A 26,511-nucleotide genomic window follows, 5' to 3' on the forward strand; every position below is an offset into this window, starting at 1 on the left:
AAGATCGACTCCCATTACAAGTCTTCGTGTAACAGAAAAAATTTTCCAAGACTCACCTCTTCCTCGTTTATTTAAACTTAGAATCACAGCAGCTGAATTCCAGAGGGCCCAGATAATTCCAAGTTAGGATTTGTTCTGTGTGATCAGTTTAGGATTAGTGGAGATGAGTGTGTCAACCCCAAACAATTTCCAATTTCTGTTACGTGTGTTTCCGTGTCACCACATGCCTTCCCACAGATGGTATACATTTGGGGACTGCAGAGTGATTTCACTATCATCTTTAAAAAGCCAGATTTGGGAAGGTAAATCTGCTTCCCAAAGCCAAATATAATTCTACGTGCCATTGCTCCCTCTGTCCACACAGGTAATGGGGAAGTGCTTATGCAGTGTGGTTTAGAGAGGTGAAGGGACAGGGTAGCCTGGCTCTGGAAAAATCTCTGAGGGTGGAGTGGGGACCAGGTGAGAGAGGCTGGTATGGGAAGGAGTGTTGTTATATAACCTGAGGGAGCTATGGATGGTGGGCAGATGGAGATGGGAGGAGAGGAATCTAGGGACGGCAGTGAGCGCGGATCGGCTTCTTCTGGGGAGGGAGAGAGACAATGCATGGAAGTCAGGTGAACCAAGAAGCCAAGATGCCCTTCACAGAGCAGGGAAAGAGACCCTGCCCAGCCTCACAACCCTTCCCACGTCTTTCCATCATGGCTTTGAGGGTCTGAGGGGAAAAATTTGATACTAGGTTGCTAGGGCAAGGAGTAGGGGCTAAGTGTCCCTCAGAGTAGCACTTTGCCAGGGAGAGCCTTCTCCATGGGAGTTGGGGACAGAACCTCACCAATCCTGGTGGTCACCTGCCATCTCAGAGAATTTTCTGGACTTGGGCAGCCCCAGCCTCTTCCTCACTAGGGAGGAGTAGAAAGAATTGTTTACCTGATCTCACTCATCTACACCCCGTTCCTGATTACCCCAGTGGGTGAAAGAGTGAAATAAAAATTAGCATGTTTATCCCACTTTTAAATTCATTTAATGAGAACTCATTTACCCTCTCCCAATTTAAATTGGTAATAACGCCATAACCTTTCAGAGCTGATTATTACCCACGTCTTGCCAGATCTTCCTGCTAAAGAGGCCTTCCCTCCAAATGCTCTTGAGCCCTCTTGGAGCTTGACGATTTGTCAGGCAGTCAGCAACATCTGGCGATCCCACCCTGCCGAGCTCCAGGAGCTAGGTGTTCTCCCAGTGTCTGGATGGCAAAGAATCAAGTCCCCTCTCTGTGGTGGGGATTTCAGTTTTATTAATCTGCCCTGGAGACTTTAGCCGTTTCACTCACCAGTGATCCTTTCCTGTGTCCCATTTCTTACCTGCCAGTCGATATGGACTCACCGCTTCTCTCTCTCCCCTCCTGTCTCCCAGGGTTTGCTGAACTAACTCCAAGCTGGTGTGCCTAGCGTCCGCGCGGCTGCCGGCCCAAGAGCTGGAGTCACCATGGCGGCCGGAGTTGCGGCCTGGCTGCCTTTTGCCCGGGCTGCGGCCATCGGGTGGATGCCGGTGGCCAACTGCCCCATGCCCCTGGCCCCGGCCGACAAGAACAAGCGGCAGGATGAGCTGATCGTCCTCAACGTGAGTGGGCGGAGGTTCCAGACCTGGAGGACCACGCTGGAGCGCTACCCGGACACCCTGCTGGGCAGCACGGAGAAGGAGTTCTTCTTCAACGAGGACACCAAGGAGTACTTCTTCGACCGGGACCCCGAGGTGTTCCGCTGCGTGCTCAACTTCTACCGCACGGGGAAGCTGCACTACCCGCGCTACGAGTGCATCTCTGCCTACGACGACGAGCTGGCCTTCTATGGCATCCTCCCGGAGATCATCGGGGACTGCTGCTACGAGGAGTACAAGGACCGCAAGAGGGAGAACGCCGAGCGGCTCATGGACGACAACGACTCGGAGAACAACCAGGAGTCCATGCCCTCGCTCAGCTTCCGCCAGACCATGTGGCGGGCCTTCGAGAACCCCCACACCAGCACGCTGGCCCTGGTCTTCTACTACGTGACTGGCTTCTTCATCGCTGTCTCGGTCATCACCAACGTGGTGGAGACGGTGCCGTGCGGCACGGTCCCGGGCAGCAAGGAGCTGCCGTGCGGGGAGCGCTACTCGGTGGCCTTCTTCTGCCTGGACACGGCGTGCGTCATGATCTTCACCGTGGAGTACCTCCTGCGGCTCTTCGCGGCTCCCAGCCGCTACCGCTTCATCCGCAGCGTCATGAGCATCATCGACGTGGTGGCCATCATGCCCTACTACATCGGTCTGGTCATGACCAACAACGAGGACGTGTCCGGCGCCTTCGTCACGCTCCGGGTCTTCCGCGTCTTCAGGATCTTCAAGTTTTCCCGCCACTCCCAGGGCCTGCGGATCCTGGGCTACACACTGAAGAGCTGTGCCTCCGAACTGGGCTTTCTTCTCTTCTCCCTCACCATGGCCATCATCATCTTTGCCACTGTGATGTTTTATGCCGAGAAGGGCTCCTCGGCCAGCAAGTTCACAAGCATCCCTGCCTCGTTTTGGTACACCATTGTCACCATGACCACACTGGGGTAAGTCAGCGCTGGTGGATGAAACCAGGACGGAGGTTGGAGGGCAGCTGGATGACCTCTGAAACCTTGGATGGTGTCACCATGGGTAGAGGAGGAGGGAGTCCCTTACCCAAGTGTTGGGGGCAGGGGAAGTTGCTCTATCCGAAGGGTAAAGCCCATGAGTCATCTGTTTGGGGGTGGTAGCTTGCTGGGAATTGAGTTTTCTTTTTGAGGTCGGGGCATGTGTTTTATAGAGCTAAGAAAATTAAGTCACCAATTCTTTTTTCAGCCATGCCTTGTGTGCGTGTGAAGTCTCGGGGTGAGGTGATGTCTGCATTTGTATATGCATTTGCGCATATGGGGCAGCGTGGGGAGAAGGTCAGGGCAGTTGTTGGGGAGGGAGGAGACTGTTGAGAAGTTCGGAGGGTTCAGATGTCCATTACTAGAAGACACCAAGAGCACTCTTTTTGGATCCTTTCTGCATTTTTTCTTTGTAGTATATTTTGCAGGCCATTTTCCCATTTGTTATGCTTTTCTCCTGTGCTGCCACAGACACTCAAGCGTTCAGTATCTCTGAGCAGACTTTCTCTAAGTGACTCTGAACCTGGATTTTTCGCAGTAAAGCACGTGGTTTATTCTTTCTTTCTAAAGCAGTATCAGTCTTGCTTTTTAGTCTGAGTCAGTGATTGAATGACCTGGGTGACTGTGAGATGGTCTGAATGGATCGTGTGGTCAGACACAGAAGCAGCAATATCATCAGAAGGAGGGACAGGTGCTCGGTGAGGTCATGGTAATTCCGTCTCTCCGAGGTCTCCTCTCCAGCTGAGGTCACAGAAATGTATTCATGATGCTGGGATGTGAAGCTTTCCATCAGAGGAAGGGGGCTCAGGAAGGAGATTACAGTCTTCACCCTAACAGGATTACAGCCAATAAAGGTGGCTTTATGGAAACATAGATTTCTTAGGGGTTTCTGCCTCAGCTATTAGAAACCATGGAGCCTAATGCAAAATCCCTCCACAATTCATATACTGGGTCTATATTTGCTTAGGCTAGGAAGCGTTATATTGCTGATGGAGAATTCATGAAGCTTTTTATTTTGTCTTTGACAGTGTGGTTGGTGGTGTCCTGGTGATTTGATTTTTTTTTTTCCTGGCCAAAACCCAGAGGCGATAGTGTTGGTTTTTCCGTAGTGCTGTGTATGCTTATTGGGAATGACTGAGCAGGTGACGAGACCTTTTAAAATGATTACATTTGTCATTCTGCCACACACAAGAGGGAGGGAGTAGCAAGGGGAAGAGCAAGGGTGTCACCATCCATTTGTGAAGGCCACATTTGATTGGGGCATTCCCTTTACTTCTTATCTGTCTGACAGAACCACCCTGCCCCTTCCTCCCACTCCAACCCACCCACCCACACACACACACACACACACACACACACACACACACACTCTTCAAATGGCTGCTCACCCAGAGTGGGTAAGAATGTTTGGTCATTTGACCTTGTTTCTCTTGGCTCAGGTGGCAGATGTGGGCTTTTTGGCACAGTGGGGTATTTTGGGGATAAAATGGACTGGAGAGCTTGTGCTGTCAAGAGGTCGTCTTTATCCCTTTTAGGCTGACCCTAGCCATCCCTTCACCTTCCTGAAGGGGACCTCACCCATGGCCAGACACCTCACTTCCACTTCTAGTCAAGCTCCTGATGTGGCTCTGACTGCCCAGTGCCCTCAGATGCCCCTTGATGGGACTCATGACATCAGAGAGATCCTTCAGGATAGCCATGTGGAGGAAAACAGGCATGGTGATAGCCACCTACTCATTACTTTTTATTAGTAGTATAACAGCATATGATTGTCTACTATATGTCAGCAGTGTACTAAGAACTTCGCATATATTATCTCTTTAAGTTTTTACAACAGCCCTGCAAGGTTGGAAAAAATTCTGTACCCTATAAAGATACAGAAGCTGAGGCTCAGAGAGACTGTATAAACTTCCATAGTCACGTAGCTGATAAGGAGCAGAACTAATTTTCAAATACCAATCTGGCTGCTCCAATGCCCTTTCTCCTTTCACCCTACTACTCATTCCCATGCCATCAGGGCCCCTAGGTAGAAATCAGACCTTCAGGGTTATTACTTTTTTATTATGGCCTCAGGGTGTGATATTCTATTCTAGTCATATTGCCAGTCAAGAAAGCATCAGCCCAATGAGTACTATATGCCAGGCACTGTACCAGACACACAGAGATTTTTAAAAATAAAACATTTCCTTCTGAGCAGTTTAAATACTGACTTAGAAGTTAATGGTGATTAATCCATGTTTTAATGCTCTGGGGAAACCGCTGACTTCTTTTGTCATTCACCCTGTAGATTAAGGGGCAAGTCCAGCATCAAAGTGGAGTATCTTGGTCTCATTTTTACTTTCTTGGGAGGGAACTGATAGATTCTGCTGGAGGGTGAAAGGAAAGGTGCCTGCACTAGGGAGAAGCATGCTTTCCCTGAACGTGGACCTGGTGGGTTCCCTCACCCCACATCTGACAATGAACAAGTTTGTTTTACCTTCCCCATGCATTTAAATGTCTAGCTTCTGGGAGGAGAACCAAATGGGCAAGAAAGGAAACCTTTAGTAGTGTCTTCCTTAAACTCACATAAGTAATGAGAAAGCAACCTTTTTCTTTCCCTCTATCCTAGCTAGTGTAGGTCATTGCTGGGTCAGGCTACTTTGACTTTGACCTGAGTTGGCAGTTGACACCATTACCAGGCTCGTTGCTTGATTATACATAGCAAGCACTTGGCAAAATGCTTTTTAGTGGATGAGCCAGTGTGAATGGAGTGCCTCTTCCATTTGCTTGACCTGATACTATTCTCAGTCCCTTCTAGACCTACTTGTCCTCTCTAGAAGGTAGACCTAAGATTTCAGCCTGCATAGCCTGCAGCCCCCTCAGATATGTGTATTCTGCTCCAGCCCTGGTCCCCCAGGAGGGAGGTGAGCAGCCTTTACTTGGTGTATGATCTATTCCCTGGGCTGTCCTGCAGTACTGTGGAGATCTTCTTGTCTTTACTGGAGGTTTCACTGACGTGACCTTGGAAACTTTTCCCTCTTCCATGGCTAGTTTCTGTCCTGACCACATTCATGGTTAGTTGTAGCCTTGTTCAACCATTCCAGAAAGCCCATCTTTTCCTTTACACTGGCATTTGAGTCCAAGTGGCCATGGAATACCAAGGACCAATATCTTGCCATCATTCAGTTGCTTCTAACAGCTCACAGCAGATATCTACCTCTTCCTTTCTCCAGACACTCCCTTCCCTGGTCCTTCCCTGAGTTCCTATTTCCAGTCTGGAGCGGGAATGTCTCCAGCTCTTCTGCAGAGCAGGGCCGACTGATGCACGGAGAGCTGATACGTGGAGTAAAGGCATTCACTCTTCCTGCTCTGGTTGCCCTCTCTGCCTGCTTTCCCAGCACCTCGTTGATGAGTTACTCAGGTGTCCTCCAGGGAGGGATCTCCTGGAACCAATTATTACCGTTTAGTTAATATCTCAGAATACCTTAAGCACACAAGAACGATAACAGCCCAGCCGCTGTCAGGGCTTGAGCAAGATGGCTTTTCTATGCAGCCTCCTGCACTACTGGGGAAGACCCTTTACGCTTTGCCCAGGTTTCCCTTGAGCCCCCTGACAGCTGAGTTCCCAAATGCTCCATTTGAGGTTTAATTTCCATCCTCATAATTGATGCTATAAATAAAATAAATCCTCAATTATCTCAGTTAACAGAGGGAAGGGATAACATAGAACTCCCAATATTAAATAAGACCAACCTAACTACTTTGAGAATGTATTATATGATGTAAACTCTCTCAAAGCAGATTTCCCTTCTTAACTTCATTTGACTTTGTTTGGCATCATGATTGTCCCGGACAGTCCATGGGGGAAGCTCAGGAGGGTCTGGGAAAGAGGAGAGCATGTGAGAGTAAAGCCTTGCAAGCGAGCATCCGCAAGGACCATGGGAGGCCAGTCCCAGGCCTGGTTTTGATGAGGCTGCTCTTGGGTATCCTAGGGAAGGGTTCAGAGCATTGTCCGATCCTGATGAGATGGCTCACTGCTACTGGTTGTCTCAGTTATGTAATTGAGACCGGCAGCCTATCTGTCACCCCATGCTCTGAGATGAGAGAGCGTTTGACAGTGTCCAAAAATCACTTTAATGAAAACAGAATTGATTTTTACTTCTTCCAAGCAGGAAGCCGCCTCCAGGTGATTTGCATTTCACTTTAAAACATAATCCTGGAAGGGGCCTGCCTGAGGTTCGAAGAGGCGAGGAGACTAAGCCTGGGAGATCAATACAGGCACACCACAGAATGGGGTACTTGATAAGCCTCCTCACAGTGCCAGAAGTGGAGCCAGTCTGAGATCTGCTTTTGTTAACCCTTAAATACCTGAAATTTTATCTGCACCTTTATCTACTGCCTCCGGAGCCCATCGGTGCTCCTCTCAATGCCCAAGCACCTTGGCCTCAGGACACTGGCTAACAGTGTCCACCTACTTGGGGGTGGGCCTCTGCCTAGGGGACTTGGATCTTAGGACACCTATTGGGAACAAACGACCTCAAAGCCTTTTCTTTGTTGACATTTCTCTGTTGACATTTCTTTGTTGACAGTTCTCTGGTGCTGAAATTCTTAAGAGAGGGTGCAGAACTGCATCTCAACAAGGAATCTTTCATTCGTTCAACATTTATTGAGTGCTTCCTACACTCCAGGCAGCATGGCAGCCTCTGAGAATACACAGGCACTATGATTGCACATCAGCCAATGTAAGGAACAGGCAACATGAATTGAATGAGACCCAGTTGTCTTCCTTTGAACTTGAGCACTCTTTCTGGTGCTCCAGAGACTACCCTTCACTCTGCTTCTGTGTCTGGCTGATACACATCATCCTTCAAACTCAGCCCCACGTCACCTCCAGGAGCTGGGTACACTTCTCTTGCCTCCTCTTGTAGCCCTTTCATTACTCTGTTTTGTCATTGACACATTTTGTTAACTTCAGCTGTTTATGTGTCTTTCCGCCAGGATGTGAGCTCTCTGTTCCAGAGATCATGCATGATTCATGCCTTACACAGAGCTTGATGTATAGTGTGTCTCAATAAGTATTTGTTCACTCAAACAGGTTCGTTTGTTTACACAGCTTTAGTTTTCTCATTTGGTAACCATCTTCTGGCGATATGAGAACCGATGAACGTGCTATCAAAATGTTAGCTATATAGTCATGGCAGACATGATATTTGTGGACAGAGTGGAGATAGGGAGGCCAGGCAGGGCATTCTGTGGTTCTGATTTTAGGCTTAGGAGGGTTGGGGCTTTCTTGCAAGGGAAGTTTGCATCCAACTCTTGGCTACTTGGCTACGCTTTTTCCTGCAGACTCTGGAGCCAGGGAGGAGGAGAAGGGGAGCCATAGGTAAGCCCCTCTACCCATGATGTTTTTCTCCATTCAGTTATTTACTCAACAAATGTTTATTGAGTACCTACTAGACACTGGGAATACAGCAGAGAAGAAAATAGTCTCTGATCTTGTGGAGGTTACATTCTAGTGGACAGCACCCAACAGCAAATAAATAAATACATTTTATCAGGTTGCAGAGAAAATTAAAGCTGGATATGACAAGTATGCAGTGCTGAGTGTGGGGGCCTGGGCAGAGCAAGGGATAGTTGCTATTTCATGTTAGGAGGTCAAGAAGGGCCTCTCAGATATTCGAGCAGACACCTGAAGGAATGAGGATAGCTTGGGGAGCAGCATTCCAGGCAGAGGGAATAGCAGATGCAAAGTCCAACAGGCAAAGTCCAACAGGCAGGAGGGACCTTGGTGTGCTGTTCTTGAAAAAGTAAGAAGGTCCAAATGGTCAAGCTGCAAGAGCAGGAGACAGGAGAGTACCAGGAGATGAGGCCAGAGAGGTAACAGGGGAAGCAGCTCATGTAGGGTCCTCATGACCACCACAAGGACTTTGTCTTTGCTCTGCTTGGCATGGGAAGTCACTGGAGGGTTTTGAGCCACTGACTTGCATTTTTAAAGGATTGCTCTGGCTGCCAGATAGTAAATACCTTGTAAGAGAGAAGCTAACACAATAATCCAGGCAAGAAATCAAGGTGGCTGGGACTGAAGGTGGTGGCAGTGGAAATGGGAGAAGTAAGCAATTCTGCGTGTATTTGAATGTAGAGGCACCAGGAAGCTTTCTCAGGAAGTGCTTGTTGGTCCTGCTCCCACCAAGCTTCACCAGCTCCCACAACAGGGGACTGGCTCAGAAGACACAGTCCTGAAGATCTTCTCTACCCCTGGGAGAAGCATTTCACAAGAAGAAACCTCAAGGCCTCGCAGGATGGCTCCAAAGCCAGGGGCAGCCGAGACCTCAGAATGTAACAAACCAGCCAGAGCACCTGAGTTGTAGCATCAGCATCTCAGAGTAGACCTGATGCTGACAGTAAGCAGGCAGCATCTGTATCTGGGTGGAACTTTCCTTTCAACCCGGGCAACATTTACTGAGCACCTGGCAAGTGGCTGGGCACAGTTATCCCTGCCATGAGGAGGACAGTGTTGACACAGACACGAAAACAGAGAGGCCACTCTAAAACTCAGCAGCTATGATAGCTGCAGCAGAGGAAGCCAGAGGGCTTCAGGCTGCAGAGAAGGGAAAGATTAATTCACACCATAGGATTTGAGCCTTTTGGGTGCTTCACACCGGGAGCATCACTTTGAATTTGTCTTCTGATTCAGCAATTCAAATTGCTGCAATTTTTGGAAAGGGATTTCTAGGCTGGTGCCCATTTCACAGATCTTTTCTGGAATCCCCCAAAATCAATCCCAATCTCTCTCTGTATCTCTCTGTTTGGTTTTGTTTGGGTTTCCCTCTTTAAACACACCCATTAAACACAACCGGGATTCCTCCTGAGGAGCAGCAATTATTCTGCCTCAAGATAGTATAAATAAAAGGCAGCATTTCCATCTTCAGGAGGAGGGAAATGCCCCTCAGTAATTACTTGAGTATTTTTGTTTCTCCCACCGAGGAGGGAGCTCCTGTCCCAGGCCATTGCAGGGCTCTTGTCCATGCTCCATTGTAGCTGGGAGCTCTTTCCCATCAGGGAGAGGAGCAGAGACTTTTAGCTCTGAGTCTCCTCACCTCCCACCTGCTATCCTCAGGCAGGTGGCTCTGCACACAACCAACCACTTCCAGGAAGCTGATACTCTACCAAATACTCATACCTTAAGTGTTCATCCTCTAGTGATGTCCAAGTTTTTTCTTTTTTTTTAATCTGGGAAACAGGGACCAGGCCCCCAGAAATTTATTTGGAAGAAGTGCACAGTATTGACCTCAAACCAACTTCTAGTGACAAGCAGGAAGGAGTTCCCACAATGCTTTTGGGTATCCAAAGTTTTCTGCCAGAAGGCTCAGCTGCCACAACCTCCAGAACAAGTTCAGACTCCAGCCTCTGTCCAGCCTGCTTTTCTCCGGCCAGAACACAGGCATCTTTTCCCCACTCTTACCTCCCTCCAACTAGCTCAATGCAAATGATGGGTGTATGGGAAGATGGGGACTGGAGAGGGAAGATAGCTGAGCCTTTGCTGACCATGACTGGATGGAGGAAGATTGCATTTAGCTCATGTAATCTTATTCTGGGTGTCAGGACTCGAATGAGTGTTATTAAACTGAATCAGAAAAATCGTTTTAATATAAGTGCCACCTCATACACAAGCTAGTTGATGGAGAGATGGATGAGGCTGGGGACGCCTCCTTTGTAATGTGATGCTCTAAGATCCTATCACCCTCATTATTTCCCACTGAGCCAACGCATCATAATACCCATGAGTGGCAGAACAGCTTGAATTTAATATACAGAAAGTCCAATCAAACAATAAATGGATGAAACTATATAAAGAAACCATTTTCTGGGAGGCTGGCTCCGTTCTCTGGGATTCAGCTCCCTGACACAAGAATTGTGCATCAATTTTCCCCAACTAATGCAGCTGCCGAATCTACCACATGTGATATTTGTTTGCTTCAGAAGTGGAAAAGGGGAACTTCCCCCCTACATTATCTAGCTATCACTGCAAAATTGCAAATCACATTTTCTTTGATTTGCACCCAGTGGTTTCCAGTGGCACAGCCAGCAACTTCCGATCCCAACAGGACTGGAAACATAGCCCTCCCTCCATCCCAGAAGCTTATTAGTCCCAGTGGAACTTTGTTATCTTCTTTATATGAAAACAAATTCTGGATACCAGAGTGGGCTGTTTAGGAGACTGGGAAATCTCTACCCTTTGCAGTCATCCAAAAGAAATGGCCAAACCATGGGGCCTTGCTGACACACTCCAAGTGCCTATGATGTTCCAACTGTCCAGAGCCTTGCCTTCGAGGTTGTACAAAGTAAATGTTTCACTCTGAACTGGATTTCTCCCAGTGGCATAGTCCTCCATCTTTCCTTCCATCCCTATTTGCCAGCCAGTTATTGAAAGACTGTAAATGCAAATATCAACTGATCAGCCAAACAATTAAAAAGGCAAATCAGCTGCTTAAAAACTAAACAATGCATGTCAAAGACTGATGGAAATAATGTTTTTATGCTTCTTGATGTGGGAGTTTTTCTAGTGCTATTTTCCCAGTGGCATGGATAACCAAGAGTTAACCATAATTACAGGCTTATAGCTGCTGAGGAGTATCATTAGTTTATTTTTACTTCTTCCTGGACATGCATACTTAAGCAGAAAAGAAAACTAAGAGAATTAAACTGAACGATATCAAAACCATGGACAGCACAAATCTTGATTCAATTCAACAAACATTATTCAACATCCAGTTGAATTTGCAAGGCATATTAGTAGGCATTTTGGGGGATAGAGAAATAAAGAAAACATGAGGCTTGTCCCTAAGTTGTCAATATAGTGGGGAATTGGAGTATGTCCATGAGAGTGTACAAGAGAGAATGGGGCATGTGCTGAAAAGATCAGGAGTACAGAATAAATGCTTAATAAACATTTGTTGATGAATGAACGATTGGCTTCATGGTAAAGAGATTTTAGCTAGACCAACAATGGTGAATAGGATTTTGATATGTGGAAATGGGAAATCCTAATAAATTGCAAAAGGGCTTGATGTTTGGGAAGCTTAACTAATATGCTGGTTTGCTAGTGTTTAAGATATACAAATAGGAAAATAGCTAGAGATAAGCAGTAACAAAATATTTGACAGAGATGCAGAGAGCCTAAAATATTAGGCTAAGGAATTCATTTGATAGGCATTAGGGAACCACTAAAGGTAGTCCAGTGTGTATTGATCAGGAAGATTTATTTGGCAGCTGTCTTCTGGATGAATGCGGAAGGGAACCCCTGGACACAGGAAAGTCAGCCAGAAGATTAAGCCAGGTAAGAGGTAAAGAAGGCTTGACTAAGACAGTTGCAATGAAACAGAAGAGAAAGGACTGGAATGGAATGACACCCTGGAAGAGAAGTCAAAAGAACTCTGGAATTATAAGACTGGATGAGTAGAGGTGTGGAGTTGGCATGAGTAGAGGTGTGGAGGTTGGAGTTCCTTAGAGAAGGAACAGGTTGTCAGGAGGTCAAGAGGGAAGACAGAGCCAGTGAGCTTAGCTTTGGACCTGTAGTGTTTGCAGTTAACCCTGGGTGTCCTTGAGGTGGTTGGCAGACAGGTGGAAAGATGGGTCTGGAGCTTAGCAGGGAGAAAGAGGATAAACAGGCCGTTTCCAAAATCATCAGCTGAAGCAGAAAAAATAGATGAGATTGGCCAGGGAAAGATGAAGGGAGGGAAGAGAAGAGGGCATGGGGAGCATTTCCTGCCTCGTGCCCTACTTCTCTGGCACCTGCCCCCAGTAGGAACTTTGGTGCTGTCTATGAACAGCTTTGCTGTTTAGCTTTGCTGAAGCTTGGATTCAGTCTCTCATCTTCACCTGTGGAAATTCCCTTTTATACTGTGTTTCTGCTGAAGCCAAAAGGTCACACTGGGTTTCTGAGTAAAACAAGGGTTTTTGTTTGTTTGTTTGTTTTGTGATGTTTTTTTTTTTTTGCCTCCTGCAATGATTATTAAACAAACAGTACCCACCCAAGAAAGCAGAATTTATGAGCTTTGCTAAAATAATAATAATAATAAAGGGACCCTTACATTGGCATGTGGATGGCACATGGGGTCTAAATGGCCACAGACCAAGGACCATGTCTCCTTGTCCAAGGGTGATGCTACTTCAGAGTGGTACTACCTTCGTGGGTGACACTGTCCTGGTTCTTGCAGTGCCAAGCTCTTGGCAGAACTTCCAGACACTTAAGACACCACTTCTCTCATTTACTCCTTCCTTTCCCTTGGAGAAAAATGTCAGATGCACCCGCTGGTATCACTGGGAGCATCCTGTGACCTGCCCCCTCTAGGAGACATCTGTCTTGGGCCCTTGGTAAGAAACTAGGGGAAGTGATGGTTCACTAATTCAGCAAACATGCATGGAGCTGACACTATGAAGATGACCCAATCCTAGTTGATATGAGGGGCTGCAAAGAGAGAAAGAGGTGGGGACTAAATCCCTTGAGGTGGATGTTAGGTTCCCATTCTACATATGAGAAGATTATGAGAAGATTAAAACATTGTGCCCAAGCTCCCACATGGTAGTAGCATTACTGGGTTCAGACTGAGGTCCTTTGACTTCATTAGAGTCCACTGGCTTCATTAGGAGCTTTAGTCCAGTAAGAGAAATGCCTGTGTTCACAGGGCTATACATTTCTGGGCTCAACAATGTCAGAGGCGTGAGTCAAGGACAGGAAAGTGTGAGGAGAAGATGGAGGAGGCAAGGATCAGGGAAGTCTTCTTGGAGGAGGTGGCATTTCAGCTGGCCCTTAAAAGATCATTTTGGTGGAAAAATTAAATACATTAATTCATTTGATTGTTTATTCAACAAATGTTGTGTTTCTGCCATGCAACAGGCATCATGCTGGAGGCCAAAGACGTATCTGTGAACAGAACAGGCAAATTATCTGAAGCAGACCTTTTAGTAAGAGCAGCACATGATCAACAAATGAATGTTTAAAATGAGAAGGATTGGGAGGCTGAGGTGAGTGGATCAACTGAGGTCAGAAATTCGAGACCATCCTGGCTGACATGGTAAAACCCTGTCTCTACTAAAAATACAAAAATTAGCTTGGAGTGGTGACAGGCGCCTGTAATCCCAACTACTCAGCAGGCTGAGGCAGGAGAATCTCTTGAACCTGGGAGGCAGAGGTTGTAGAGAGCTGAGATCGCGCCATTGCATTCCAGCCTGGGCGACAAGAGTGAAACTCCATCTCCAAAAAAAAAAAAAAAAAAAAAAAAAGAGAGAGAGAGAAGGAAAGATTGGAATAAAAGCTATGAAAAAAAGAGAGAAAGCTGGTAAGAGGAGAGACAGTGAAGGCCATTAGCTTGCACGTGGAGTGAGCCAAGGGATCACAGCAGGAGAGTGCACAGGGGCAGCCATCCAGCATCCCCCCAGGAAAGTGTCATCCACAGTTGGTTTTGAGATGGAGAGAGGCTGCCCCACAACAGAGATGACGATTTAATAGCTGTGTTTGAGTCTCTTTAGGGTTGTTAGCCAGAAGGTGGAGAAACAGCTGTTTGCCACTCCACTGAAGATTGAATGAGTAGAAATAGGTTCACCCTGACATGTGAGATGACTGTCATTATCCCTAACAACAACGACAGCAATAATAACAGCTAATACTATTGAGTCTTTATAATGTTATTAATTATTTTTACGTATTTTGCTCTCTCAATAACCATATGAGAGCAGTATTACTATTATCTGTGTTTTGTAGCTGAGGAAGCCTGCTCAGAGCCTACCACCGACCAGTGGAGAATTTGGGATTCAGACTGGCAGTGAGCTGACCAGTATCTGCTCTTGCCTATCATTTTCCACTGGGATTGCCACTGGAGGCATTTGGGAGCCTGAAATGCCTTCCCTGGAAGGTGGAGAAATCTCCTTCCACAACCTCTGACTTGAGCATAGGAGAGGAAAATACATGTGCCCCCAATGTCCTACCACACCAGGACCAAAGACTCTTGGGCTCTGTTGGCACAGGTTCTGAGGGTGAAGGGTGGACACAGAATGGACGAAGAATGGACAAAGGGAAGGTCAGAGTCAAGGGAGACAAGGTCAGTAGGCACACGAGGGTGGGCATGGAGGCTCGTGTGGCCAACAGGGATATGGACACCTGCAGCAGGCAGGCAGTGGTTCACCAGCAGGGGAAGCACATACTGGCGAAAGGGAAGGAAAACAAAAAAGAAGGAAATGGGAAACTTTCATGTATTATAAACTTCGTGTTTTTGCCCCTCCAAAGGAAAAAAAAAAAAGCCTGAGAGGGTAAATATGCATACTATGTAAATATCTTTTATAATAACTTTTAAAATTTCATGCCGTCTCCTGCTCTTGAGAGATTCTGGTTCCAGGGAGCCTTGTTGCTAGTGTCCTGGACTGGGAGTTGGTGACGTCCCTACCCACTCCACAGTGGCTTTGGGTATCACTCAGCCTTTCAGCCGGTCCCCTCCTAGTCCACTAGAGAGATCACAGCCCAGCCAGCAGAGAGCTGGAAGCCAGTTCCCACATTTCTGGGGACCAGGTGGGGGAGCCTGTCAGAAGCCCATGACAGAGCACAGGTTCCCCTGTCTGCCATATGCCCCTCTGCAGTAGGTCCTGGCATTGACCTGCAGACACTTCTGGTTCCAGGAGATAACAGAGATGGGGCCGGGGGTAGGGGAGGAAGATCCTCCTGGAGATGTCACCCCTGGGTGTAACAGGACAGGCATTGCCTCACAGCCTTCCTGAGGAACCCCCAGTCACCAGGTGTGGATCTTTCTTCATAAGTTGTGATCCTCACTTTCTCCTCTGCTGGCTCTTCTGACGTTGTAGCTGTTGGCCTCATTCTTTTTCATGCCATTTTTGCACAAGATAGATGAAGATCAATACAGCTTATGTGACCCTAGATTTTTTTTTCTTTTTTCCCTTCTTCCGTGGCCCATTTCTCTTCTGCCTGCAAAAATTGCTTTGAGTTCCTGAGATTTTTGTACCTGAGGACTCGTGCCCCTGCCTTCTGAGCCAAATCCCCCTTCTCTCCTTTCTTTCCTCACTGCAGCAGAAGCTTGTCTCAAGCAAGCAAAAGTGTGTTGTGTGGATTAATAAAAAAATTCTGCAGCCCAGCTGGCATGCTCAGAGTTTGGGCAGGGCTTACAGAGAGATTATGAAGCATTATGCCCACCTCCCTCCTTCTCACCCCCACGCATTGTGTGTGTCTTTCTGAATATTTCCATGTAAGGTCAGCTTCTCATCCGAGGAGCAGAGGCTGCTGTGTCCCTGCTCTGAGTTAAGTGCTTTATGCCTGAGCTGGCCCACATAGGTTGCCTGAATCCTTTGGCTAGAGTGGGGCTCTGTAGGACCCTGGCAAGACCACTGGATTGGGAGTCAGGAGATGTGGGTGTGGGGCCAGCTTTGGCAAGCTGTGTGACCTAGGGCAGGTCACTTCCTCTCTCTAGTCCTCAGTATCCTCTTCTGAATGGTGAGGGGGTTGGATTGAATGAATTCTCATCTACTAGCCAGCTGCACAAGGCTTAAATCTCTCACTTTTCCAAAGTAAACTGGTCATTAGCCCAGTAGCCTGGATAATCCTTACCCTGGAGAACCAGCCCCTAAGAAGGTAGCGCACTGGGGTCCTTCTATTCCCATTTCTTCTCCTCCAAAGAAGCAGAAGTTAAAGAGTCCTTGACTAAAGCAGCCATCAGAAATGCAAGTCTGCAGAGAGGCCTGGGAGGCCCTGCCTGCAGACTCCTCCAGGGTGCGTGAACAGGGTACTTGACGGTGAGCTGGCAGGACGCAGATCAAGGTCAACAGCCTCGCCCACACAGGGCTGAGGTGCCGTGCTTAGAGAGAGCAGGGAACTGTGAATTCAGCTCCCTGGATGCCTCTCGTAGGGCCAGGAGAGGGAAAAGCATAAGACATTAACCCTGGGACCAAGAGGCTTTTTAAAGGATGAGCTCAGACGGACACTTAAGCCCCACACATCCTAGATTTAGGGTCTAGTTTGCTATTCCCTTTGGAGCTGGGCTGTCTTCAGCACCCTCCCCAGCAGAGGGCAACAGGTCTGCCTGAGTATTTCCAGGGATGGGGAGTTTACCCCCCCACCCCGTTTTTGTTTTTGTTTTGTTTTTTGTTTTTTGTTTTTTGTTTTGAGACAGAATCTCACTCTTGTCTCCCAAGCTGAAGTGCAATGGCGTGATCTCGGCTCACTGCAACCTCTGCCTCCTGGGCTCAAGCGATTCTCCTGCCTCAGCCTCCCAAGTAGCTGGGATTACAGGCATGCGCTACCATGGCTAAATTTTTTTGTATTTTTAGTAGTGATGGGGTTTCTCCATGTTGGCCAGGCTGGTCTCAAACTCCTGATCTCAGGTGTTCCGCCCGCCTTGGCCTCCCAAAGTGCTGGGATTACAGGCATGAGCAACCATGCCCCATGAGTTTACCCTTTTTGATGCAGTTCATTCCACTGGTAGAGAGATTCAGTGATCACCAACCTCCTCTTTGTGTTGAACTCAAATCTACTTTCTCTATACCTCAGAAAGACAAGAGCTTTGAGAACCTGGAAGGTTCTGTTATGAAACAGTTCTGGAAGGCAGGTATAACTCAGATCAGGGAAGTCATTAGGGGACTCTGTGTCAAGAGGACCTGTGATACATCTGTCCTGGCACAGATTTAGGGTGACCCAGGCCCAGCCCTGGAAGAGTGAAGTCCATCGGTGGGTGGAGGCTTCCCCAGTGAGCCACCACTCTGGGACCTCACCAGGCCCTCTAGGATAAACAGCCAAGGACGTTTGCAGCATGAATGGGTGGGTTATGGGGGTAAGCAGAGCTCTCACCCCTTCTTCTGTCTCCTACCACCCCAGCCCTACTGATACCTCCACTAGTGGCTGGTTTCCTCCATTCCCACTCCCATCACCAACTTGTTTTTCTTCCCCTATTATCCTGTTGGTCTGTAAATGGCCCTTTCCTTCTCCACCCCCAGTATTTTATTACATGAGTTCCCTGCAAAATGCAAGGGAATCTATATATTGCTGTTAGCATCCGTGTGGGCAGCATGGCTTATATTACCTTGAGTTATTTGAATGAAACCAACCATTAAATGATCACAGAGGGCTGGAGAGAGGGTAAGCGTGTGGGCTCTCCAGGATGTGAGCATCTTCTTCACTTTCCTTCCAGTGTGCAGAGGGGATAAGGACTGGGGAGCCAGCAGCAGGGTGGTGCCAAGGAAGGCCAGCTTGGTGGGGTGGGCCAGGTGAGTGAGTCTTGTAGGGAGGTCCCAGTCACCACCATCTGAAAGCCTCCTAAACAAGCCCTGCTTGCATTGGCAGCTCTTGCTCCCCAAAGCCAGGGCAATTGTCCTGGAACCCAGCTCCCAGCAGAGTGCCTGGCACACAGAGGGGCTCAGTGGACATATACTGGTCCATTGCTGCCTTGTCATGGTCATGCTGGCTCACTTCAGACAGGGAGAGGCGCCTGCACATGTGTGGATCAAACATACTGAAGGATAAAACTTCAAAACAAGCAGGAGTCAAGTGCAAGGTTTGTATATTTCATGAAATGATATGAGGGAGGGTGTGCCCAAATTTGGAATGGCATATGTAATTTGGGGACATTTCCTATCCAGATAGGGGCTGCAAGGGGATCATCAATCTGTTCCACTTAGAGAAATCACAGAAGAGCTAGAACTTATAGGAGGGTGTAAATCACATGAGAAAGCTGGTTTGGAGAGCTGGAAAGGGCAAGTACTCTGGGCAAAAAGTGGAAGTTGGAGGAGAGACTCAGAACCTGACACCATGCTCCTGGCGTGTGTGTGTGTGTGTGTGTGTGTATGTGTGTGTGTGTGTGTGTGTGTGGTTTTGCTGGCCATAAGGGGTCAGGGAGGGAGGAGGGAGTTCTCAGGGTAACCTGGGCCATTGTTGACTTAGGGAACTTTAGGATCCTGCCCTCTTCCTGCCATCCAGAGTCCCTCCATTCTTGGAAGATTACCTCTTCAGAGGTGACCCTTCTCTCACACCAGAGGCAGCATTCTGATCCAGAGCTGGATCTTCTGGTCCTTAGATGAGCCTCTGACCCAACCTCCACACCCCTTTTACTCAGAAAGCAACTCTGTGCCTGGAGAATCCAGAGAGAATTGCTGGGGGATCTTTCCTGAGCCAGAGAGATTCAACAGTCCTTGGGCTTGCAGTCCTGTTTACAAAAAAAATGAGTGTTTGGGGGCAGTTTGGGGGGGTGCAGCAAAGCTTTTGACTGCAGATGCTGTTTCAAATCTGCTGTTGCCCATTTCCTTTATCTGCTCAACAAACATTCCTGGCATGCTGACCGTGTGTTCAGGCCCTTTAGGGTGATGAACAGCTTGCCAGGTGTGGTCACTATGCACAGAAAATGAACCAGATGAACTGGATGACAGGCTCATTGGCAGAGTTAAAGATTGCACACATCGGGAAATGGGGAGAAAGGTGAGGGAAGCAGCCCTCAGTGCCCCAGCTCACAGGATCCCTCTCTCGTCATTGCTTAGTCCCTCCCTGGTGGGTAGGACAATACCCCCTCCTTTTCCCGACTTTGCAAAGGAAATAGTTCTGTTCTCCATTCTATTCTTGTGTCTACCTCCTAGTAACACCTAGAATTTCAAAGATATAAACTTTGATTCTGCTGCAAGAGGAGCCCCTCTGAGTTAGTGCTGCCTTTCCTGCTCCAAGTGTGCTGGTGTTTTCCCTTAGAGCTGTGCTTCCCATTGTGGTCACCTGGCTGTGCTTTTGACCTTGCTCCTCTGGGGCTGGCTAGGCTGCTTGAGGCAGGAGGTTACTGACCAGGGCTCTGCTGCCCCCACCCCACCAGCTGCCTCAGGAGCTGTGGGGGCCGGGGGAGGGAGGGAATCTCTATCAGTCTGCATGCCTGTAACTCCTTCTCACCCACCTGTGTACTGCAGCCCGCAGGTTGGGAGGCTGTACTTTAGCATCCCGGGCTTCAACCTGCCCAGGAGTCACCCCTCCCCACCTACTGCTCTCAGCGTCCCAGCTGGGCCATCCTCAGTGAAAAATCTGCTTTGACCAGAGCAGTGTGTCAAGCCAGGGAAGACAGTCAAGTCCCAGAGCCCAGTATTGTGGCCCAGGAAGACTGTTGGCCCCTTTCCCCTCCCTGCCTGGCCCTGGCTGGGAGCCTGGGCAGCCATAATGGCATGTAAGTGCCTGTTTCCCTCCTTCTGCCGAATCACAATAGAGTTACAATCAGAAAGCAATTCAGAGACCCTGACTAGTAGGTAGGATTAAGGATTGGGATAAAGGATGACTTCTCTTCTTCTTTCTTGGGGAGGACTAATTCCCTCTGAATCCTGAGATGGTGCCTCAAGGAAGGCCGTAAGATGATTCTGAGAGAAGCTGAGGTTTTGCTTAGGCAGGAAGCCCTTCAAAAAAGAAGTCCTTGTGTGCATGCTGGTGTGGTGATGGAGAGGCAGTGCAGCCTGCCTAGGCGTTTCTGTCCCCAGAAGGCCATGTAGCCATAAGGTCCACTATTACCTTCTTTGTGTCTAGCAATGCTTGCTGTCAGGAAGTCTCTCCTGAGGTCTGACTTTGTCCCTCATGACGGTAGGCTCAGTTCACTTCCTCACATCAGCCCTCACTGGAACTAGAGATCTGCTAGTCAGCCCCCTTCCTCCATGTAAAAACTCTTTGACAATTGGGACCTTGGCAGGACTGTCTGTTAGGATAATAGTGACAGGAAAATCCTCATACAGTGGACCAGGTCATGTTCTCAGTGCTCTGTGTTTAATTCCATTTCACAGCAACCCTTATCAAGTAGGCATTACTATCATCCCCACTTTACAGGTGAGAAAACTGAGGAACAGAGAGATTAAGTAACTTGTCAAGGGTCACGTAAGTACTGAATGACAGAGAAGGGTTTCACCCTGAGGCATTCTGGCTCTAGGACCCCCTTAACCACTGCCTTCAGCTGACTCTCTCAGGTTCACAATATTCTCCTTAGGACCTATTTTCTAGCTCCTTCTTCAATTCCTTTGTGGGGCTCTGAATCAGTTAGCTTTTACTGTATAACAATCTACCCCTGAAAATCTAGTGGCTTAAATCATAAGCATTTATTACATCTCATGATTCTGTGTGGTGGGGGGTTGAGTTGTCTGGGCAGTTCTCTTGGTCTGGTCTGGCTTAGCTGATATCCCTGGTCATTGGAGACCCAGCTGAGGATGGGTGGTCTAGGATGGCCTCAATCACATATCTGGTGGCCTGCTCAAGATCTCCTGGGGCAACAAAGAGAGGTGACATGGCTGTTGTCTCACATCATCCAGCGGGCTGTCCCAGATCCTTCCAATGGTGGTGGTCACAGGGTTCCCAAGAGCTGCACGACAAGCCAAGCCCTCATACACAAGCTCTGTTCAAGCCTCTGCTTGTGTCACAGTTGTTAATGTCCCAATGGCCAAAGGAAGTTGCATGGCCAAACCCAGATTAAAAGAGTAGATAAACAGATTCTACCTTTCAATAAGAGGAGAAGCAGCAACATCACATTGCGCAGTGGTATAAATACAAAGGGATGAAAAGAGTTGGTGGCCATTTTCACAACCAGCCTCAGGGTCCTAACCATGAACCATGTGGACTGAATTTCATAGTGAGAAATACAAAGAAGGTCTGGACAGGCAGGGCATCCACATAGGCTTTCGCCTGATCAAAAGTCCAAGTTGTTTCTACTGAGGTAGTGAAGCCCATGCAAAGGCAGGGGCTCTAAGTCCCTAAGAGTGGGATGTAATGGCATGATGTCACTGTTTTGGTTGGGGTTGGGGAAGGCAGTGAATGGACAGAGAATGGATTTTCTTCTCTGGTGCACTAACTTCCTCCTATCCCTAGGCCTTCTGCAGCTCCCCCGGGCCAAAGGGGAAGAAGCCACAGACGTGTTCATTCCTAAGATCATGATTGCAGTCTCAGCAGCGCCCTGTGCTGCCCGGGCAGGTCAGACCCTCTCAAAGAAGACCCCTCCTGGAGAGTGTGGGTTAATAAGAGCTTGTGTTCCAAAGGCAGGCAGACCTGGGTTCCATCTGCAGCTCTGCCACTTTCTTAAAATGTGATCAAACAGAAACCCACCTGTGAACCTCACTTTCTTTTTCTGGCAAATGAGGATTGCTGTGATGATTAAAAATAATGACGTTTATAATGTACCTAGACCAGGGCCTGGCACATGTGCGTGCCCAGTCTTAGCCATCACTGGGGCTTGGATGAGCTCTCCTGCCCTCATGCTTGGGTGGCAATGGCCAGATGAACAGAGCTGTTACTGGTAAATAACTCTTGGCTCACCCAGGAATACCAGATGGCATGTCAGCAACTCGGGCCAGAGAAACTCAGGGCAGAAGCTGCAGGGAGAACAGAAGTGGGACTGTAGCCGCCTGAAGGCTTGGCTCTGTGGGCATCACTCACTTGGGGTCGAGGGATGTAGTTGAGCCCCCTTGTCTTAGACATGAGAAAGCTGAGGCAATAGCCCCAGTATTAGCCAGGCAGCAACTGTGGTCACATCACTGGAACCCAGATCACTCTATTTCCTGGTGGATGCTCTTCCCTTCATGCCATGAAACCTTCAAATGCCCCCCTCTGGCCTCCCTTAAAATACCCAGTTCCCTAGGTCAGTGTCCTACTGGATCCCCATCCTGCTCCCATCCCACGATGCACACCTTCGGCACAGGGAAAGGGAAGAGGAGGTATTCAGACAGTAGGTGGGAAGGGAGGCAAGGAGGGAAGGAGCTTGGCAAAAGCTGGCAGCTGCCAAGTAGGAGATGGGGCTTGGCAGAGGAGCCTGTGCTCCCCTGCACTAAGCAGAGGTCAACCCTGGCTTTCAGATGCCAAAGAGACAAAAGAATGGACCGTCCCCATCACACCAGCCTCCACCCTTCCCTAGCTTGGAACTGCCTGGAGGGAACGAGGAAACAATTATTTATCAGGGATGAGTTGGTCAGGAAATTGGACATATTCAACAAAGACCAGGAAACATTGTGCCAGCCAGGCCTGATGGGGTGACAGAGCTGCTCAGAGCACAATGGCCTCGCTGGCGCCTATATTTGCTTTCTGAGGAACAGCTGAGGACACACACTGCATATGTGATGAGTGCAGGTGGACAGGCCCCTCTGTGGCCAGCCAGAATCCTGTCCGCCAGCCCCTGGCTGCTAAGCCAGGGAGGAGCAAACTAGGCTGGGCTGTAGCCCAGGTCCCTAGACAGAGAGAGCTTCACCCCTGTGCTGTACCTCTCTTCTCCGGGACAAGAGCACAGAGTCGAGGCTACCCCTATCTAGGCCCTCTCCTCATGGCTCTGGCAGGGACATGGCAAGGCACCACCAAGAGATGTCTTCCCTAGAGTGGAAAGCTGGCATTTGGATGGGGTTCCCCAGTCACTCACTCACCTCCCCAACTGCCATGGCCCCAGGCCTCCCTCGGTCTCCTGATGAAGAATTAAAACCATGAGGGCTGGTGGGAAGCACTCTGGAAACAGCTTGTTCTGTTCTCTCCCCTCATCCCTGAGGACTTAAGCTCATTCCCATCCTAATAGAGAAGGGGTTGGAGAGAAAGTGTTCCCCCAACCCCAGCTGAGGGTTTACACTGTTTACACTTCAGTCAAGCCTCCCTCCCTGTCTCAGCCTGTATGGTTAACATGGGATTTCTCCCCCTACCCCACCTCTGGCCCAAGTTTTCCCCAGTATCTTCCAGTTTTTTTGTACCTGGCCACTTTCTGGGCTAGGGGAGGGAGCTGGAGAGGTCCTCTTGCACTCTTGGGAACTGTCCGTGCCTGACCACTGCTGTGGGGAAGGGAGGAAGGGGTACCAGCCCTGGCTGGTCTTTAGCTCATATAGTTCCCCACCTTTTGGTGTACCCTGTTTCTCTGTTTGGAGGAATGTGCTAAATACGGCTTTATCAAGCATGCTGAGGATCAGCATCCTTCAAAAGAAAGGATCTTTGGCTTTTTGATATTTACTGGGGGCCCAGATTCCAAGCCCTAGATAGCTGGTCAGGCCCTGAAGCATTTACATGGGGTCTGCTGTGAAGTCAGCTTGGGTAGAGGAGACAGATCCCAACATTGGGTATGGAGGGCTTTGGTCCAAGGTGGGAAAGGGCTGTGTATTAGTCCGTTCTCATGCTGCTAATAAAGACACACTCAAGACAAGAAAAGAGGTTTAATTGACTCACAGTTCTGAATGGCTGGGGAGGCCTCAGGAAACTTACAATCATGGCGGAAGGGGAAGCAAACACTTTTTTTTTTCTTTTTTTCCACATGGTGGCAGGAGAGAGAAGAGTGAGTGCTGAGCAAAGGGGGAAGCCCCTTGTAAAACCATCATATCTAGTGAGAACTTACTCACTATCATGAGAATAGCATGGGGGAGACCACCCCCATGATTCAATTACCTTCCACCAGGTCGCTCTCGCAACATATGGGGATTACGGGAACTACAATTCAAGATGAGATTTGGGTGGGGACATGGCCAAACCATATCAGGCTGTGAGACCATTTCACTGTGAACTATTTTTTGCACCTCCAGCCTCTGAGGAAGAGGCTCGCTACTAGAGTTCTACCATGTACCTACAGTGTGTCACAGAGCACCTGGCAGGGACACAGAAGTTGCTTCTGGTCATTGCCCACAGCTACTGGTGTCTTGGGTTTACTGCCATCCCCAGCAGGGGGCAGGAAGAGAATATAGACCTTACTGCCCTCGCTGGCCCTAGGAAGACTCCAAGAGCCAAGTTAAAGCGTCTACAGTTTAGTTCACAGGAGCCCCTGGAAGCTTCCAACCCTGGTGACCTTTAGGAAGGAGAGAGACCCTCCCTGATGAAGGTAGGAAGTGGTGGATGGGGCGAGCTTCCTGGGGCAAGGGAAGAAACAGAAGACCCAGAGGGGTGGGAAGGGAGGACTGTTTGCCTCAGAGTGCTTGAGGTGGAATGTTTAAATACTGGGGAATAGCCTCTGTTTACTTCTGTGTTTATAGTTGTCTCTCCATCCTGAAAATAAACCATCCTTGAGTAATTATAGCAAAGAAAGCTGAGGGTTTATGGGGGGTTAGAGGGAGCAAGTGAACATGGGAAAGCACTTCTGGAAGCATGGGCCAGGCTGTCCACCACCGACCGAATCCCTTTGATACACAGAAGCAGTAACTGTGCATGCAACACATTCTCTATTTAAGCAAGTGGACAGAGTCCAGCTCTTGGAATTTCAGAACAATTACTCTGCCTAACTGTTATGCAGTCTGGCTGACTCTGTGAGTGTGTGTGCGAGAGTGTGTTTCCCTTCTCCTATATGGATCTGTCATTGGGCGATAAAATAGAACATGATGAGTGTCATTCTAAAGCAATTACAAGCAAGATGCATAATGGCAGAGCTGGAGAACATGGCATATGGCCTCCGGCAGCCTCTGTGTAAAAACTAATCGAGAGATTTTGTTCCCCCACCACCACCCTCAGAACCCAGTTCAGGCTTCATGTTGAGGAAGAGAAGGCAATGAAAACCCTCCACAACCCTGCAGGTGGATGCTGGACACTGTGGGGTGGAGATCAAAGGGCTATAGTGCAGTGTTGTCTGCCAGGACAGATGCCAGACAGAGGGGGCCTGCCAGCTCCAGAGCGGTAGAATAAAGGGGAGCAACAAAAGCATCCCCAGAAATCCAAGGCCGAAGCAGCACAATCCTGGAGAAACTTGGGAAGCTATGGGGAGCACGAAGAGTGGAGGTTAAATGGCGATGTGTTTTATTTCACCAATTTCGATTCTACTTAATTTTCCTGTTTCTAGCCGCTTCCTGCTCCCTAGTTCCCTAGCAGCACCTCTGCTCTGGTCATACATCAGAGAACTAAGTGAAGCTCACAGGGCCTGCATTCTGCTTTGTTTGTCAGTGACCAACTTTTCCTACTCTTCCCAGGGAATGACTCTGCTTCTGAGCACTGCGAATGGACCTGAGGCTCTCTCCTACCTTGGCTGCGGCTCAGGGTCCTGCAGGGTTTGGGGGAGCTTTTCTGGAGCAGATTAGCCATGGAACCCCAGCGGGGACGAGAACAGCCTGGTCAGGTTGGATGCTCTTTACACGAGTTGGATTAGGATCCTTACTATCACACACTCAGGATGAAAAGAAAATACCTCTCTGTCCTACTCCACCCCATGGTGTGTATGTATGCCAGGTGGTTTGGGGACAGCCTGTCTCCAGGCTGCTAGGTCACTGGGCAGGGTCCCTAGGGCTCAGGGTCGTTATCCATGTCTCCTGGAAAAGTACTAGTGATTCCTGCTACACCCTGAGTTGCAGGACAGTGGAGAATAGAAAGTCAGTTCTGCCCAGGATCTCCCCAAGTTTCACCTCAACTGGAGAGTGCTTTCCCCCCTCTTTTTACCCCACCAACATGCCCTGGCAGAGTTTAACAAACTTATTTTGTAAAGGGACAGAGAATCGATATTTTGGGTTTTGTGGGTCATATATTCTCAGCTATTCAACACTGCTGTTGTAGCACAAAAGCAGCCATAGACAATAGGTAAATGAGGGGGCATGGCTGTGTTCCAATTTTATTGATTAAAAACAAGAGATGGGACAGATCTGGCCCACAGCCATGGTTTGCCATAAAGAGTAGAGGGCAGGAGCCTGACACCAGGTCCAGCCCTCTGCAGATGCCCTCCTTTTGGAGCCCAAGTGCTTTAAGATGAAAACAGAGCCTGGGCTCTTCCATGCTCTCTTCCTGGCATATGTGAACACATCTCTCTCTTTTTTTTTTTAAACTTAAAATCATATCATTGTGGAACTTGGAACAGAAAAGAACCTTAAAGGTCATTTTGTTTCACCTACTCATTTGACAGATGAGGAAAACTAAGGCATAGAGGTTAAGCTGCATTCTCAGAACCATCCCTTGTTGGTAGCAGAAGCGGGA

General features: G+C 48.5%; 1 protein-coding gene across 2 annotated transcripts in view; it reads left to right on the plus strand.

Annotated features, from left to right (window-relative positions):
- Positions 1–26,511, plus strand: part of KCND3 (potassium voltage-gated channel subfamily D member 3) — a 217,939-nt gene that overhangs the window by 4,684 nt on the left and 186,744 nt on the right. For both annotated transcript variants that reach the window (XM_034933603.3, XM_034933615.3), the window contains exon 2: positions 1,408–2,585. In XM_034933603.3, coding sequence (XP_034789494.1) covers positions 1,480–2,585 — 1,106 coding nt within the window. In that variant the 5' untranslated portion in view covers positions 1,408–1,479. The remainder of the gene's footprint in view (positions 1–1,407; positions 2,586–26,511) is intronic.

Source organism: Pan paniscus, chromosome 1, assembly GCF_029289425.2.
Source record: "Pan paniscus chromosome 1, NHGRI_mPanPan1-v2.0_pri, whole genome shotgun sequence".
In the NCBI taxonomy this organism is placed as follows: domain Eukaryota; kingdom Metazoa; phylum Chordata; class Mammalia; order Primates; family Hominidae; genus Pan; species Pan paniscus.